The sequence below is a fragment of the Phoenix dactylifera genome, chromosome 2 (genome assembly GCF_051530095.1).
Source record: "Phoenix dactylifera cultivar Ajwa chromosome 2, Ajwa_hap1_PhDact_Kaust_v1.1, whole genome shotgun sequence".
Classification (NCBI taxonomy): Eukaryota; Viridiplantae; Streptophyta; class Magnoliopsida; order Arecales; family Arecaceae; genus Phoenix; species Phoenix dactylifera.
The window spans coordinates 343,944-359,943 of record NC_143191.1 but is presented as its reverse complement, the minus strand read 5'-3'; the positions used below and the strand labels follow the sequence as shown (position 1 = coordinate 359,943).

General features: G+C 39.1%; 1 protein-coding gene across 5 annotated transcripts; it reads left to right on the top strand.

Moving 5' to 3' along the window:
- Nucleotides 1–2,633: 2,633 nt before the first annotated feature.
- Nucleotides 2,634–14,815, top strand: LOC103714709 (Low temperature viability protein). Of its 5 annotated transcripts, XR_015974838.2 has the most exons (9): nt 2,749–3,383; nt 3,486–3,905; nt 7,221–7,820; nt 8,263–8,390; nt 12,628–13,517; nt 13,606–13,748; nt 13,833–13,899; nt 14,001–14,072; nt 14,322–14,815. XR_015974838.2 is itself a non-coding variant. In XM_008802077.6 (5 exons), exons 1-5 carry the CDS (start codon nt 2,880–2,882, stop codon nt 14,323–14,325), a joined length of 1,656 nt encoding a protein of 551 aa, XP_008800299.4. In that variant the 5' UTR covers nt 2,634–2,879; the 3' UTR covers nt 14,326–14,815. The 5 variants fall into 5 exon arrangements, 2 of the variants coding, with proteins under 2 accessions (XP_008800299.4, XP_088570918.2); XR_015974837.2 differs by having other exon boundaries at nt 12,628–13,748; XR_015974839.2 differs by having other exon boundaries at nt 2,748–3,383; nt 12,628–13,899.
- The last annotated feature ends 1,185 nt before the right edge of the window (nt 14,816–16,000 follow it).

Sequence of the window (16,000 nt, the reverse complement as noted above, 5' to 3'; positions counted from 1 at the left end):
TTGGCCTAGTTGAGTAGGAAGGAAAACTAACATTCTCTTGGTTTTCTCTTCCTCCTCATGTAATGCCTTGCGATTATCTTATTTAAATATCGAATGTGTTCAGTGTTTTCCATAACATTAAAAGCGTATTTAGGACGTAGAAGCTTGGATCAAGAAAGTTTTCACCTTTCCCTTGATTACAGCACAAGGTCATCCTGGATGTCCAAAACAGTTCGAAAGCTGAACCAATTTAGAGATGATTACAACAGAGAAGGCAGTAGCTGATCTGCTGCAAGAGAAGGGGATCAACAAGAGTAGAATAGCAGCCTAAAAGAAAAGGAGCAGCACAACGTCCAACAGCATAAAGGGCAGAGAAGATAGCATCGCCCCTACACTCTCTGATGCCCCTCCACCACCTTTGGCGAACACAATTGGACCCAGGAATGAAACAAATGGAGAATTCCCTGCAGAGTTGAGTGGATGGTGCCCTGTTTTCTCGAAAAGATCCTGTCATTCTGTTCACGCCATACTCCCTGGCAAACTCCAGCTACCAGCTGATCGCCACCTTTCTTTCTCCTACATATTTTTTTTCTTTTTTTTTTTTCTGCCCTCCATTCAGTCCAAAGTATTGGAATTACCATTTGTTCTAAAAACTTAAGCCCTGTAGGGTGGAATAGATTTATTTATATATTTTATATTTTTTTACATAAAAATCATAAATATTTGATGCCTAATCCGCAAATTCAGCTGAACCTTCGCTGCCGTCCATATGCTTCGTACAAAGAGGCACCTACCCAGTAAATGGCTAATCGTTTCTGATCCATTGCCACAGAGGGCACAACCTACACCAACATTCCATCCTTTTGTTTTGTTCTCGCAGACTCGCAGTACTCTTTTTGTACGTAATATGTTTCTCAACACTAGCCCTAGAAACATCATCTTTTCTAGAATCGCCGCCTTCCAAATAATACTTTGGTACGGGCATCGCAAACCTCCATTATTGATGAAGCTGCAGTAAGAAGCCTGGTTCAAATTTATGAACTTTTTACCCCAAGTTTAATTTCTTTTCAAGAATATCCTATCAAAGAAACTCAATATATAAGAAATGTGATAACATATTCTCCAGCGATATGCTATAGAGGACGTGGACTGCAAGTGGCACTTTACCAGTTTTATATGGGTGTCAGCACAAACTGAGTACTTCACCGTACATGCACAAACTAATATCTTCACTACTTCCCCTGCACGAACTAAATATTTAATGGACTTCCAAGCAATCTAAGCCACGATAAATAAATAGATCCAAGATAATTAAATTCTTAATCGAGATACCAGTTTCAAAGAAATGACAGGAAAGGAAAATCACTTTTGGCGAGCGCTTAGTACGTCCTACTAAAACTGGTTGGCCAAAAATACCCGAATCTTTGACGAATGGCATATATCGCCGAGACTTGTGGTAGAAAGTGCCCGCGTGCAGGCGGTAGAGCTGTGTCACACCATTTCTGTTGGAGGAACCTTGACAGCTCGGAACATCTGAAATTTCCATTCTACTTCGGTATTATTTTGTATGGTGTTTTTCACCTAGGAGCTCCCATCCCCGAGTTTTCTCAGGGTCAACTTTGATGGGTCATTCCTGTACGGTGGGACAAGGGGTGATATGGGTTTTATTATTCGGAACTCGTCTGCCAGAATTGTGGCTACTGGAGGCAGTCAGTTATTTGACACTTCAGTTCTGAGTGCGGAGCTGAGGGCTGCTTGGGCGGGCCTTCGTCATGCCTGGTGCATGTTACATGCCAGGTCCATCATCCTGGAGGGTGACTCAGCCACCGTTATCAGTTAGATCCGGAGAGGGGTCTAAGGGGTAACAGCTGTGACCACTAATTGCTCCGGAGCATTTAGGCTATGGTAAGGAATGGAGGGGCCTTCCAGGCCACTACGAAGCCAATATGGCTGCGGATTGGATGGCTGCTTATGTAGCCTGTCACTCCGGCAGTACCCTGTGGGCTAGAGATGGGAAGTTGCCCCTGGCACTCCGAGGTATCCTATTTTTTGACTTTATTGGGTATATCCATACTCGTTAAGTATGATCCACCCGTCCTAGCAACAAAAAAGAAGAAGAAGGAGGAGAAAACCACCTTTTTTTTTTCTTTTTTTTTTTTCTTTTTTTTTACTTTTTTTTTTCTTAATAAAGTCGGCTGGTTTTACATCTCCAGAATATACTCATCGCCCAAATCTTCCAAGGATAATTTTAAGGTTTCCTGCAGTTTAAATAATGATCGAGACAAAGGGACGCAAATTGCAGTAACATGGTGCCTATCATTTATAACAAGGTCAGATTCCAGAAGCCTGAAAAACATACTTTTAGCAAAAAGAAAAAAAATAACTAAAAGAATATAACCAATTACTCTTAACAGACATCCCAAAGTCATAGCCAGAAAGTTTCATTTTATTTGTCAAAAAAAAAAAAAAATCCAACCCAAAGCCCTAGCACAGGAAATGTGATTTGGAATTTCCAAATAAATCAGGAAAACGATAGGAAATAATTTTAAAACGGACGTCGCAAGTGTAACTTATCCATAGTCGTCCGCGGCCGGCGGCCGCCGCCTCCATTTTCCCCGCAGATGATTAGTTGGAGAGGAGGATCCCAATTCGTAGTCCTATCGCAGTGTCGGGGCGGGCAGCAACCAAATCGGGTCGGATCCGGTACCCGACCCATGCCCAACCAGTTCTAATAAGAGTATGATAACGGCTTTTCGTTACTCCGTTACGGGGGCCGTCATTTTTCCTGGTACTACCGTTCTCCCGCTTCTGTCTCTGATACCCGCCGCCACGTACTAAAGCCTAAACCTCTTTCTTGCTTGAACCAGAAAACCCTAAACATCTCGTCTCGTACGAAGAAGATGGGGCGGAAGAAGAAGTTTATCGACAAGAAGAACTCCGCCACCTTTCAGCTTCTTGCCCGCGATTCCTCCTCCTATCCCGCCGCCGCATCCGCCCCCGCCGACGGCGGAGCAGCGGCGTCCGACCGCGTCTTCGTGCGGGTCGACAACAATCCCTACTCCGTCCGCGGACTCCTCGAAAAGGACGATTATGACGACGGCGGCGGCCGGGAGATCATCCCCGAGGTCGATGATCCCAACTCCATCTTCGCCGATGCGCCGGGCGACACCGACGACGAGGGGAGCACCCCGCCGCCGTGGATCGGCGCCGGCGGCGGCGCATCCCGGGGTCGCACTGAGAGCACCCTTCCGGACCACGTGAGGAGGGAGATTTTGGAGCTGGGGCTCCCCGACGATGGTTATAATTACCTCATCCATCTCCGCGAGATCAAGAATGCCGGCGGTGGGTCCTCCTACTACCATAACAGCAAGGCCAGGCTCGATCGGGTTCCGCTCGATGTTAAGGTATTTGGTCTTCCAGTTTGATTGGTCTATTGATTGACTGCCTGGATTTGGCATCTTGGTTCCTTTTTTTGATTTTTTTTTTTCTTCCTATCAATTTAATAGGCCTATGATGCCTCAAGGCTTCGAATTAGCTCTGGGGTTGGTGATGAGTCGAGTGGGGATTCAATCTATACTGTTGCTTCGAAGACTGTTGGCGTTAAGGTTCAGAAGGCGGCGGATCCCGATGTGGCAAAGCTGCTGGATGATGATGATCTGTCACGGTTTGGGTCGGATGTGGAGGACTTGGAGGAGGATTTCGTGGTCAAGGCAAATCTTCCTGAAGGAGAGGACGAAGTAAATGAGGAGGAGGAGGAGGCACCGAGAGGTGGTGAGAAGGTTGCTGCCAAAGAAGAGGTTGGCGTGGCAAGAGATAGCCGGTGGGCAGAGCAGGAGAGTGAATTTGCTCAGGGAAATGGAGAAGATGAACTTAAGGGTGGTGAAAAGCCAAGAGTTCGTCGACTTCTGGATGAGCAATTTGATCTTGTGAGTTTCTGTGTTTTATTCACTATTCCCTTTTATACTATACTGGCTTGTCCTGTGATCCACATATACTTAGAAAAATGCAAAGAACAGAACAGCGTGCTGTAACAATGTGTGGAAGTTTTTAGATGCGTCATGGAAGATATACCATATCCATGATAGATATTTGAGTTCTACTTGTTTTTGGGATAATCCTCATACATATTTCTTTTTAGGCACAATTCTTTGTCTTTCAATTTAGAGTCTAGAAAATTGCTTGTTTTCAGTTTCAAGAGTAAAAAATAAACAAATACAACAGAAATATGTTTGCTTTCATAATTTCAGTGGTCCAATAATTTACATCATCATTTGTTATCAAAAAATGGGCATCAGTTAGTCACTTCATAACCGATTAAAATTGCTGATGTCATTGTTCAGAATTTTTTTTAAAAAGCAAATGAAATAACAACTTTTCCTTATCACATCGTTTTAGTTTGAACAGGTTTTTTTTTTTCCTGTGGTAGTTGTGGTGAAGATGGCAATTTAGTTGATAAGTAGGAAGGACCCGTTGGATTGTCTAATTAGAGATGTGCCTCCGTAAAAGTTACACAGGTTATCTTGTATTAAATTGGTTTGCTCAGTGTCAGAACATAATTGTTATCATGGAGGAAAGTTTTATGTAACTTGTCAATTTCTTCTAGTTCATGAGTAGGAAGGACCCATTGGATCGTGAAGTTATTCAAATTAGAGATATGCCTCCATAAAAGTTACACAGGCTAACTTGTATTAGATTGCTTTGCTCATTGTCAGAACCTACTTGTCATTATGGAGAAAATTTTATGTCACTTGCCAATTTCTTGTAGTGGACTGAACATGATTTCATATGATGATGTAGTCGCTGTTAACCTTGACTTTTATGATGTGGTTCTGCACTTTTCTATTGTTAAACTGTCATCCTTAAAGTAGAAGAAAACATTTGTATCCTATATTTGTATTTCTATGGAGAAACCTTGTAAAACTTCAGAATTTTTAGCCCATCAACTTGTCAATTTTGACATAAAGTTTGAGCAAAAGTTTTTGTAAGTCATCCTAGGTCTCTTATTTCTAGAAAGCATTGAGGTACTTGCATGTTTGTTATTGTAAGCCTCATAATTGATTGTATTCCACTAGCTAAGAAGGGCATGCTCCCTTTTGAAAAACTAAAAGCAAATATAGTTTGGGAATAATTAAACCAAGTATAGTGAGAGACCGTTACTGGATGAGCTGATCTTTTGTGAAAGATTTGATGCATTAGTTCAACAATCAGTGGAGATGCATCAATGGAGTTGTTCATCTCTAAGATTGAACTAGATTATGTGTTTTTATCCTAGCAAAACAATGGCTTGCCTCAATTATGCTTCTTAAACAAAGTAAGCCTACGACAAAACTAACATGGACGAGACTATCCTCTAGCTCCTTTAATTACAATGTTATGAAGGTGATATCTGTATATTTTTGAAGCTTAGACTGTAAATTGAATGAGTTAGAAGGCTATTTTAACATTACTTAAACACTCTCTTAATGTTCTTACACACTCAATGTTTTAAGAGCTACACTTCTTTGCTCTTGGGGTCGTTTTTTGACTGAATCCACTGGAGTCATGATAATGCTGGAATTTAATAGAAAGCGGCTATGACTTCTGGAGTTCTTATAACCACCACCCAACACATTCAAGAATAAATTCGTAACTTGATCTACCATTTACGTGGCAAATGACCTGTCACTTTGTCTTTTTAATCCAGGTGACACAAATGTTGTTTCAAATTATCAATTATTGTACATATTAGCAAGCAATCATGCTATACACACACTTGCAAAAAAAAAAAAATGCTCATACGTATGTCCCATTTTGGATTTTAGGTCAAGTTGGCTCTACAGTGTGTCAGAAGTCAGATGGCACTTTTAGCCAACTTAAATCAAATTTACTGATATTTCTGCTAGGGCAACCCTCAAGTTTAATCCTGGATGGATTTTATTTCAGGTTTGGTTCGACAAAACCTTATTGAGACCCTGAATTTTCATGATCACTATGACCTCTTGTATTGTGGGATTCTCAAACTATGACATCAAATAATCAGCATAAGGCATTAAACAGACAAATGGGTGAAAGATGTAGAGGTAGAGACATATAGAAACAAAAAGAAAAAAAAACTTGGATTGACCACATAGCATTAAGCTGTAGGATTAGGTAACATATAATGATGGAAGCCAAAAATTTGAGCACGTGATGTTTCATTATTAAACAAATATTGCTATATGTAGGAATTTGCATTGGGTTTGGTGAGCCCAACAATTGAACCAGACCAGTCTTGTTGGGCTGGTTTTGTTCATGTTTTAGATAAGGTTGGGTCATTGCAGTTTTGATTCTTTGAAATGCAATTAGATTAGGTCTGGTCTGGGTTAAGAGGTCAGGTAAGCCAACCTGACCTGACCTGATCCACACACACACACACACACACAATTTGTTGGATTGACAATAAAGATCTTCATTCATTATCATTAGATTTTTTACTTTTCTTTCTATGTCGAATGAATAGGTTTAATTAAACATTTGCTTATGCCTGTATTAAACATTTGAATATACTTAGTGTCATCTGTAATTTTCTTCCCCCTATCTATCGTTTTAGATTCTCTATGAACTTTGGATATGTACAATTGTGGTTAAGTTGAAGAAAATGGAATGTGCCTTTAGTTGTTAGTTTGTAATTTGTATTAGAATAGCTTATAACCTTATATTTTCTGTTTTCTTGTAAGTTTGTAGTTGTTGGAATTTTTTTCGTTAGTTTTACTTACTGTTAATGTCTACATATATAGTTGCTTGCTTGCATTTGTAACACACTTCTAGAACTATCAATAGGCATTGTTTGGTTTTTAACATCTTCCATTTTACTGAATTTGGTGATGGTAACTATGGGTGGGCGAGTTGTTATGGTAGAGATCTTCGATTATTGCCTTTTGTGGTATCTAATAATCTGAAGTTTAGCATATATAAAATTGAAACCAGTGATGGTTTTTGGCATAATCTGACATGAATGTTTGTATCATCATCCTGGTGAGTCAAGCGGGTACTAAATAATGTGAAATCAACATCAGTGTAGTACTAGCCGTTCCATATTTCACTGACATGTTGTCATGGAATTTCAAGATTGAGGCATGTTTGCTATATTTTATTACTTTGCCATTTGAAGGGTATATTTAATTTGGAAGATTGCAGATGTTTGATTTCATTAACTAAATTCCCTATAAACCCATAATTTCTCCCATATCTTACAGTCGCTTATATTTTCTCTTTTGTTACAGCTCACACTGCAAGAATACGGCAATGACAGTGAAAGTGATGATGCTGTTTATGTAGATACTGAACGTGAATTGCTTGCTAGCAAGATTAAAAATGCCCTTAAAGAGTATGCAATGGATGATTTGGAACTTGAGGACAAGTATAGAGTGCCAGGGGATTATGTGCATGGTCATCAAGTGCCAAGCACAGAAACACAGCTGGATTCATCTGCTGATGTTATCCGCAGGTGTGCACAGTATGCTGAACAGTACTGTAATGAAAGCCAAGATGATGAAGAGATTGTGGTTGCGGAGGAAAGTAGTGAAGAATCTGAAGTATGGGACTGTGAGACTATTGTTTCTACATATTCCAATCTGGACAATCACCCTGGAAAAATACAGGCTCCTGAAAATCCTAAAAGGCATATTCCAAAAAATTTTCCTGGAGATTCGGTTGCTAAGAGTAATGTGATTGCACTTCGAGGAAAAGAAAAGCTTCCGCTGGAGTACTTACCACAAACGAAAAAAACTGGTGAAAATTTAAAAAAAGCAGTAAAATCAGATGCTGACAAGCCAAAGAGGAGACAGCATGGGGAATCAAAAGAAAACAAGAAAGAACGCAAGGTAACTCCAATCAAGTAGTTTGCATGTAGTTGTTGACAATTTGTTTGCAAAAGGAAATAGTCATGTATTGTTCATTTTGGGTTTGATTTTTCTAGAATTTTGCTGATATTTATCATCATTGCAAGAGAAATCAAGGCTTCAATTGTTCAGAACATTTTCTCAGCATGAATTTATCTCGTTTAACTGCATGTCTGCAACTGCTTAGCTGTTCTCATGATAAGATGTACATCTGCATTGTTTTCCCTTCTAATGTTATCTTTAGGGAAGCCTGATATTTGGGACAACACTTGGTGGTTATGATAGTTTTGGAATTTCTTGTTTAGGTGTACTTTTATGCTAGATAAGTATGATTTACTGTGCCTTAGAATGCCAGGGATTGTTGTAATATTGTTGTATATAGAATGTGCGGAGCTTATGTAAATTATGTGGCTGTAATATGCAGGCCGCTGTAAAAGAAGAGAGAAGAGAAGCACGAAGAGCAAAGAAAGAACTGAAAGGCCTGTACAGAGGTGAAGCCCAGAGAGCTCAGAAGGTTGCTGCTGTTTCAGGGCCATCTTCTATGCACCTTATGTAAGCCAATCAACATTTGTTGCTTCTGTTTATGATACCACCTCTAAATTAAACAAAAATATTCCACCATTTCCCTGTTATTTTGTCTAAGCCAAGTGGCATTTACTTCTCTGTTCTTTGGAAATCCTTGTGTCATTGTCCTGTCTCCTGTTCACCATATATGTTGGCACTTAAAATTATTCTTTTTAATTAATATCATAGATAGATTAAATTTCGTGGTAGTATCTCATTCACTTGCATTCTAAAATCGTCTCCTCTACAATTTGATCGTGCTCAGTGGCTACCTTAGTTTTTTTTTTCAGTTGTTGGTCTTGACATCTCACTACATTTAGTAGAAAAGATTTATGCTGGGTGCTAGAAATTATTAACATGATTAGATTTGCTAATCTAGTTGAAATTGTAAGAGTTTATTGAAGTGTCTTTGCATGCTTTCTAGCTTCTGATATGTATGTATATTATGTGTGTGTTTGCTGGTACTTTTGGCATAGGAATCATATGAGAAGTGTATATCCTGCCGCTTTTTTCTGCATGTTGATTGAAATTCTCATTACTTGGCAAATACATGTGGACATTTTAGTTCTTATAAATGCCAGTTTATTTTACGAATTCTATAGAATACAGAAAATGTAGAATGTTATGTCATTTTTAACCAAGGTAAGAACGTGAATGGTGTACTTTGCTTCACCAGCAGCCCAAGGACTTCAAGTAAATGCATTGCCTCATGACAGTTCAAATCTGAAATTTTTATTTCATAGACTTGGTTAATTAGTATAGCAATGTGCTAGTTGCTTTGACTATTTCCTTGGAGATGTCACCCGGTAGTAACAACACTCCAGGCATTAGCATATGGTTTATTGTATCTTGATGGCATTCATTGTTGATTAGAAATATAAGTACCCTTGTGATTGATTGAGATGAGGCATATTATTGAGCTTCTTTAGTCACAGTCAATGGCTGGTTTTAGGATAATAGCTAAGATATCAGGCAGCACATTATTATGCTGGCTATGACATATTTGGTCCAAAACAGAATAAATGGAGAGCAACATTAGCTTGAATATGGTTAGATTCAAGGGAGTGACTAGAATTAAGGGATATGGAGTTCTTTCAATAAGTTCAAATTACCTCCATCTTATTATATATAAAATGGAGTTTGATTGCTCATGTAGGTCTAAGTTAATGTAGACTAGTCATTGACTTGTTTGTATGGTGCACGTAAACACAAATTGTGATTAAAATTAAAGAAGAATAGTTTAGGAAAAGATTCTTAAGACTTTGGAGGATGTCAAAAAAGCCAATTAGACGAACTAGGTGGAATGACTTATGGTGGCCAAAATGGTTATCCTAGAATTTCATTTTGAAAAGATATAAGATTGTAGATCATTCGTTCTTTTGAACTTTGAAGCTACATTTCCATTCTTATAGAAGTGCACAACAAAATCATATCCAGCATTTGAACTGCAAACCAAGATAGCATCATGATAATCCTTCCAAGGAGTTAAAGCACCATCTATCAATCTTAGAGAGTCAACTTGCAGGCAAAACTCATCCTTTCATGGATCTAAAAATATTAATGTAACCAATCTAAGTGATGAAGTAAAATGGCAAATTTTGCCTAATGAATCAAAGAGTACTGTTCCTCCCTAAGTCACATCTAGATTACAGAAGCTAAATCAAACTCATTTTCCCTTCACTATCACACACACCTAGAATAGGCTCTGAAGAAGAGAACCAGAATAGGCTGTGAAGAAGAGAACCCGTAGCTAAATGAGGATCTGAAATCCTATTGTATATCACCCATCCCGTTATTATTTTTATGAAGAATGCTTTTTGTAACCTTAGCCTACCATACACTTGACCTAGCTTTTTGCAAATTGCTAAGGGTAAAATGGATGATATAATCTTTCACGAACAACGTACTAGGGGTAACTGGATCTTCTGCAATGCATCTGTTATACCATTGAGAGCGGTGCATACTCTAATCGTCACCACTAGTGCACACTAAAATTTGGATTTTTTTTCTTTTTTTTTGATTTTATCCAATTATCAAATTTAATGATAAATAAACTATATTTAATTTATAGAAAATAAAATACTTTTAAAATGACGATCAATAATGACCTCTTCTGCTATTTACAACTTCTATCAATTGTAAATGAAAATTATTGCAGATAAATGAACTATATTTAAAGCAATTAATGATGACTATTTATTTCTTTTTCAGATTCCAATTAATGCTAGCAAAACTCTCTCTCTCTCTCTCTCTCTCTCTCTCTCGTATATTGAACACCAGCCTCACCTAGCAGTAAGCCGTGTGGCTAGCAGGGAAGAGACCTGGGGTAGAATTTGATGGTGCCAGTGGTCTATGCTTAGGGCAGAAATGAGCTATTAACAAACAATACTGAAGGCAAAGGGGGTCATTACTGCAAATCTTAGGGTAGAAGAAAAAGGGGAACTTTGATTTTGGCACTTAGGCTCAGTGTTCAGTTCTCGAGGAGTGATGGTTGACAGTTAGGCGTTTGGCAGAAATTAGCAATCAGGGTATTGATTGCGAATGAGAAGTGAGAAAAGGGTACTGATGCAAATAAGGAATCAGGGCGTTGGTTGAGAATGAGAAGTGAGATAGAAGACAAGGGGACTGATGCGTCAGGTTGGAGAATCAGGAGTACTTGGTTTCATAAAACTTACCAAATATCTGGGTTCAAACCTGGAAATGTACATCAAATCTAGTTTTATCTGGGAAACTTTAAGATTTATCAAAATCCAGTCATCCATAAATTTCTATATCTGAATGGTTCCTAATTCGGATATAGAAGCTGATTCAGTCAGAATTTATCCAACACACTTTTCACTCTAACAAGTGAGTATAATGCATGCATTCCACCGGTTGTTTAAAGTAACTAAATGGCGCATATATCTGCATATGATTTAAACTGAAATGGCATTAGGGGTGAATGTAATGCCTGTTGAGGCAAAGAAAATCATGTGTAGTTGGTCATAACTTATTAAACAAGGAAAAATGCCAATCAAGGTAAAATACAAACTTGCAGCAACTATTCTGGCATTTAATTCAAAAGTCACAGGAAGAAGTGTTGTAAATGGTTGGAAGAATGCTTTAAAAAAGCTGATGACAATCCTCAATGAGATTTTACTTGATGTCAATCAAGGAAGGTGGAATCGTCCCGAACCACCCAGTTCGGGGCGTATTGAGTCGTACCAATGGTGGACCAGGATGGTTACGGCAATGAAATCGAGAAACCGATGAAGAGGGGGAGAGGGAGAAGGAAATAGATGAAAAGAGATAGAGGGAGGGGAGAGGGCAGCGGTGAGCGGCGGCCACCGGAACAGAGCTGAGGAAGGGGGGAGAGAGGGCATTCGAAGCCCTCTCCTTCGTGCATCGGAACAAGAGTGGAGCCCCTGTTTCGAAAGGAAATAGGGCTTCGGCCCTCTTTTTATATATATATATTTTGATTTTTAAGTGAAGTCGGCAGCCATTGACTTCACTTATTATTATTTTTTTTTTGAAATTTTTTAAGTGAAGTCAGCAACTGCCAGCCTACTGGCATGGGTTCTGGTTCCGATACTACGGACCTTGATGTCAACTAATGTTGACAGTTGAAAATATTTTTTTGTTGACATGATAGGAAGATTCAGGGTGAACCAAAATGCTTGCGACCCTTTTGGGAAGCAAACGAAGCATACATCGATACATAATATGGTGGGTATTTACTAAGACATATGTACATAAATTGCATATAAAGTACCAATGACGAGTATCATTAGCTATGGCAAGACAAGGGAGTTTTCTATCGACGAGGTCTTACTTCGCTAACCCATACTTTTTGTGCTTTTGTCATATAGATTAAATCTCTCATATTCTAGCTGCATCGCTATAAATTGGCTAGATGATGGTGATGATAATTGCATTATTAGAATTATTGAGGTCTAGAATCTGATGAATTTGTCATTGTTTGTAATGCATTGCTTTAAATAGAAAAAAGTGCTCTAAATAAATTAAACAGCAAGTTGATATCCTAGCATGATGATTTTTATTATTTTCTGAATAGGTAGAAAAGAATGTTGAGACAAAAGTAAATTTAAATTTAATAGATTTATAGTTGAGTGCAGAAATTGGTAGATGCTTTTAGTCTGTAAAATAATGTGATCAACGCATGCCCCTGAGAATTGGGCGAAGTTCTTTTTTCATGTTTCCTGAAAGTAAAACCAGGTTGTTTCAGCTTCAGTGATAACCAATAAAGGTTGGACCTGGCTTCCAAATTTTGTCCAGAGCTTACTTATGGAGCCAAATTTGATACAAATATGGGCTACTTTTTGCTTTTCTTTCATACATTTCACATGTAGGTAAGCATTTTAACTTGTTTAAACTTTGATCCTGGAAGTTTGGGGAGCATCGCAACATTATATTATAAAGAGGATTAGAAAGTACTAAATCTTGTAAAGTAGGTTTGGCTATCCTAAAATTCAAATTCCTTAGGCAATTTAGTTTATCATTTGTTAGATTGCTATCATACAACAAAATGATATATTAATTTGTGAACATGATTTTTTGTTTTACATTACATTTTAAAATTAATATTTTAATTCTATCATTGTGACAACAAAAATGATATATCTGAAGGTCTGTGCTATAGAATGGTGGCTAACTTGGTTTTCCTCATTCACTTGTTTTTCTTTAGATTTTCTGATTTATCCTGCTGTGAATTGACAATGCAACATATCTTTCTTTAATAATTTTCAACTGAAAATAGAGCCGAGAGAACCAACACAGTCAAAACTGAAACTTGTTATGGAGTTTTTCATAGTAAATTCTGTGTTGATGCAAGAGAGCTGGGTCTGATCCCATCCTCACTCTGGTATTTGGCCAGGCTTCTGCGCATCTTGGTCATCAACAATTAGAACAAAAAAGGAACTCATTATGACTGAGCCAAAACCAAAACTAATTCTCAAACCTCACTGTAAATTAATATATGTAACAACTAATAATTCGTACAATGTTGTGTTGGATGGGAGTGCTTGGTGATAAAAGAGGGCCGGGCACATAATGAAAATATGGCTAAGAGCGCTGGATTTGTTGTAAAGAAGACAGGGAAGGTTAAGAAGAGGAAAGGTTAGTACACAAAAACAGAGAGAATTGCACTTTTTGTGGATAATGTGGTAAATAACCAGCTTTGATGTCATGGCCATGTGCAATGAAGATTTGAGAAGACACCAGTGAGCAAAGGGTCTTTTCATCAACGAGCATGGAGGAAGAAGATATTCTAAATAGAAATTGTTAAAGGACTTGATGAAATTGGCAATGGCAGTGTGTGTAGGCATACTTCACTAAACAAGGATGAAGGTTCGTGAATCCATTATAAATAGTTGATCTAATGCTTGTTCATTATGTCTATCATTGCATCAATAACTATATCACATGAATCAGAATGCGGGTAGCAGATAAAAGGGATAAGGATGTCAAGGAAGATGCCTAAAAGGGTCCAGAAAGATTGGCAAGTATAAATGGAATAGCTAGTGATTATTTCAATAGAAGAGATCATTTCATATATTTTTGAACATCTAGTCAACGTAGCCCGGTTGTTATTTAATCCAGGTGAGAGGGGGATATTAGAGTTCACGTTCTGGGGACTAATGAAGATGCATGCTTATCTTGCAGTCAAAAGAGGTTCGATAGTCACTTTTTTTTTTTTCTTTATGACTTCTGTATTCTAATATATTTATTTCCATTTCACTGATTTATGATATATGTTGGGCCTAAATAAAGACTTTGTCGTTTTTTTTATGTAATCAAAATTTGAATATAAATGAGTTACTTAGATGTTACTGATTATCTCTTCCTTGCATCTTTGGTTTTGGTAGTATTAAGAGTAACTGAGCCTGCCCTGACTGTTAGTTATGGTGCCCTCCCCGACAGGTAACATCCAATTTGGTTGGCTGTGACTTATTCTTTCATGACAAGATCAAGAAAAGACTTGGAACAAGTAGAAAAGTTGGATGTAGTCGAAGTCTGCTGCTGCACTTGCATGCCAAACTTACCGTGTTTGCCCAAGCAAGCAGCCCAATACGTGATGCCGTCAAAAGTTTTCTACTATAGCACTTGGGGCAAAATCATGTTTGTTCTGTTTTCAAACTAAAGCACAGGTTGTTGAACTTGTTGTAATGCCGTCAGCAGCACTGTCTAGCATACTGGCGTGGTTGTGTCTTTTTTTTTTTTTTTTTGTCTTTTCTGGGGCATGTCATCCAGTTGATATGAGATCGCTAGATGGAAGTTGCTGTGTCCCAGTCAATTTCCCAGAACGAAGTTCCAATCCTCTGGTTCACAGCATTTTGTTTGGTTGCTTGTGTTCTCAATGAAATTTTGGAATGAAACAATAAACTATCCTAAGGGTAAGGATGCATAATTTTTCAGTATTGTGACCTTGTTCTTTTCTGTTATGGCTGGCTTTGTGCAACTATTATGTCTCACTCAGCTGGTATAACAGTGGACCTTGACCTGGGGCCTGCCCCACAAAACTCTGGTCTGCCTTGGCTAGAGCTCCCTTGGTGGAGATCCGGTGACCGGAATTTATTTGGGCACCGCTAGCCGCTAAATTAAAGGGGGAAAAGGATGTCTCTGTCCGTCTATCATGACTAGGTCTGGCACGGTCGGCCTGCTGTCATGAAAATCTTAGGCTCGGAAATATTGATGGCCGGTCTCATGCAGGTCTGACTTGATGAAATGTGGTGGGCTGTTTCTATCAACAGCTCTTGCCTGACCGCTGTAGCTGGAAGAAAAAGAAGCGGGATGGCGAGTTCCCTTCTACTTGACGAATTCTTTCAACCCAGTGGAGCGCCATCCTGAGAGGATCCAACTCAGTCAAGCAGGATCTCTATCTCCACGAGCGAATCCACGATTCGTGTGACGCAGATCTTCTCCTAGTAACTAGCCAGCCTGTATCTGCAAGTCCACGGTGAAATTGGGTTCGCTCGGCGTTCCGAAAGACACCGCCCTTGTGGTCGCTGGGTTGCACATTCGGCTTGTGTGATGCAAGTGGCTAATATAAGAGTAGTCGATGGATGGTGCTATCCTACTGAACTCTTTGGGACGAGGAAGGGGATAATTTAGAAGAAGAAGGACCTTCTTCTGCATGTGCAAGCCGCGTACTTCGTGGGTATCTGAAGGCCAAATTCATACAGCGTTGGCAGAAATGCTTATTCATGCTGAGATGGAGACTAGGATATATTGTTCTTTGGGGGACTGCAGATAGATCTCCGGAGTGCCATTTTACTTTGCTGCATGCAGAGGCCATACTGGAGAGATTGGAACATGGAGTCATTATCCAAGGGTGGTGGGGACGCTAGCTCCTCAATTTTCAAATTTTATATGTGGAGGATTGGGTCTTGGTCCGAGCATAAAGTTGCTCCATTGCAACCCGGACGTCATGGATTGGAAACATGGCGGCAGCCTCGTCCAGCGAGCCACCCTTTCACATATGGATGCTTTTCATGCTACAAAGTTTGCTGGGCAGCGTGCATCATCAGGGTCAGCCAGCGGAGGTACAACTGCGCGCCTCCGCCTCCCAGTCTGCGGAGGAACTAAATTTATATAACGGG

Coding starts and splice junctions, on each gene's coding strand:
- LOC103714709 (XM_008802077.6), top strand. CDS start 2,880: ATGGGGCGGAAGAAGAAGTTTATCGACAAGAAGAACTCCGCCACCTTT. Junction 3,384..3,485: donor GGGTTCCGCTCGATGTTAAG/GTATTTGGTCTT, acceptor TCAATTTAATAG/GCCTATGATGCCTCAAGGCT. Junction 7,821..8,262: donor AAAACAAGAAAGAACGCAAG/GTAACTCCAATC, acceptor TGTAATATGCAG/GCCGCTGTAAAAGAAGAGAG.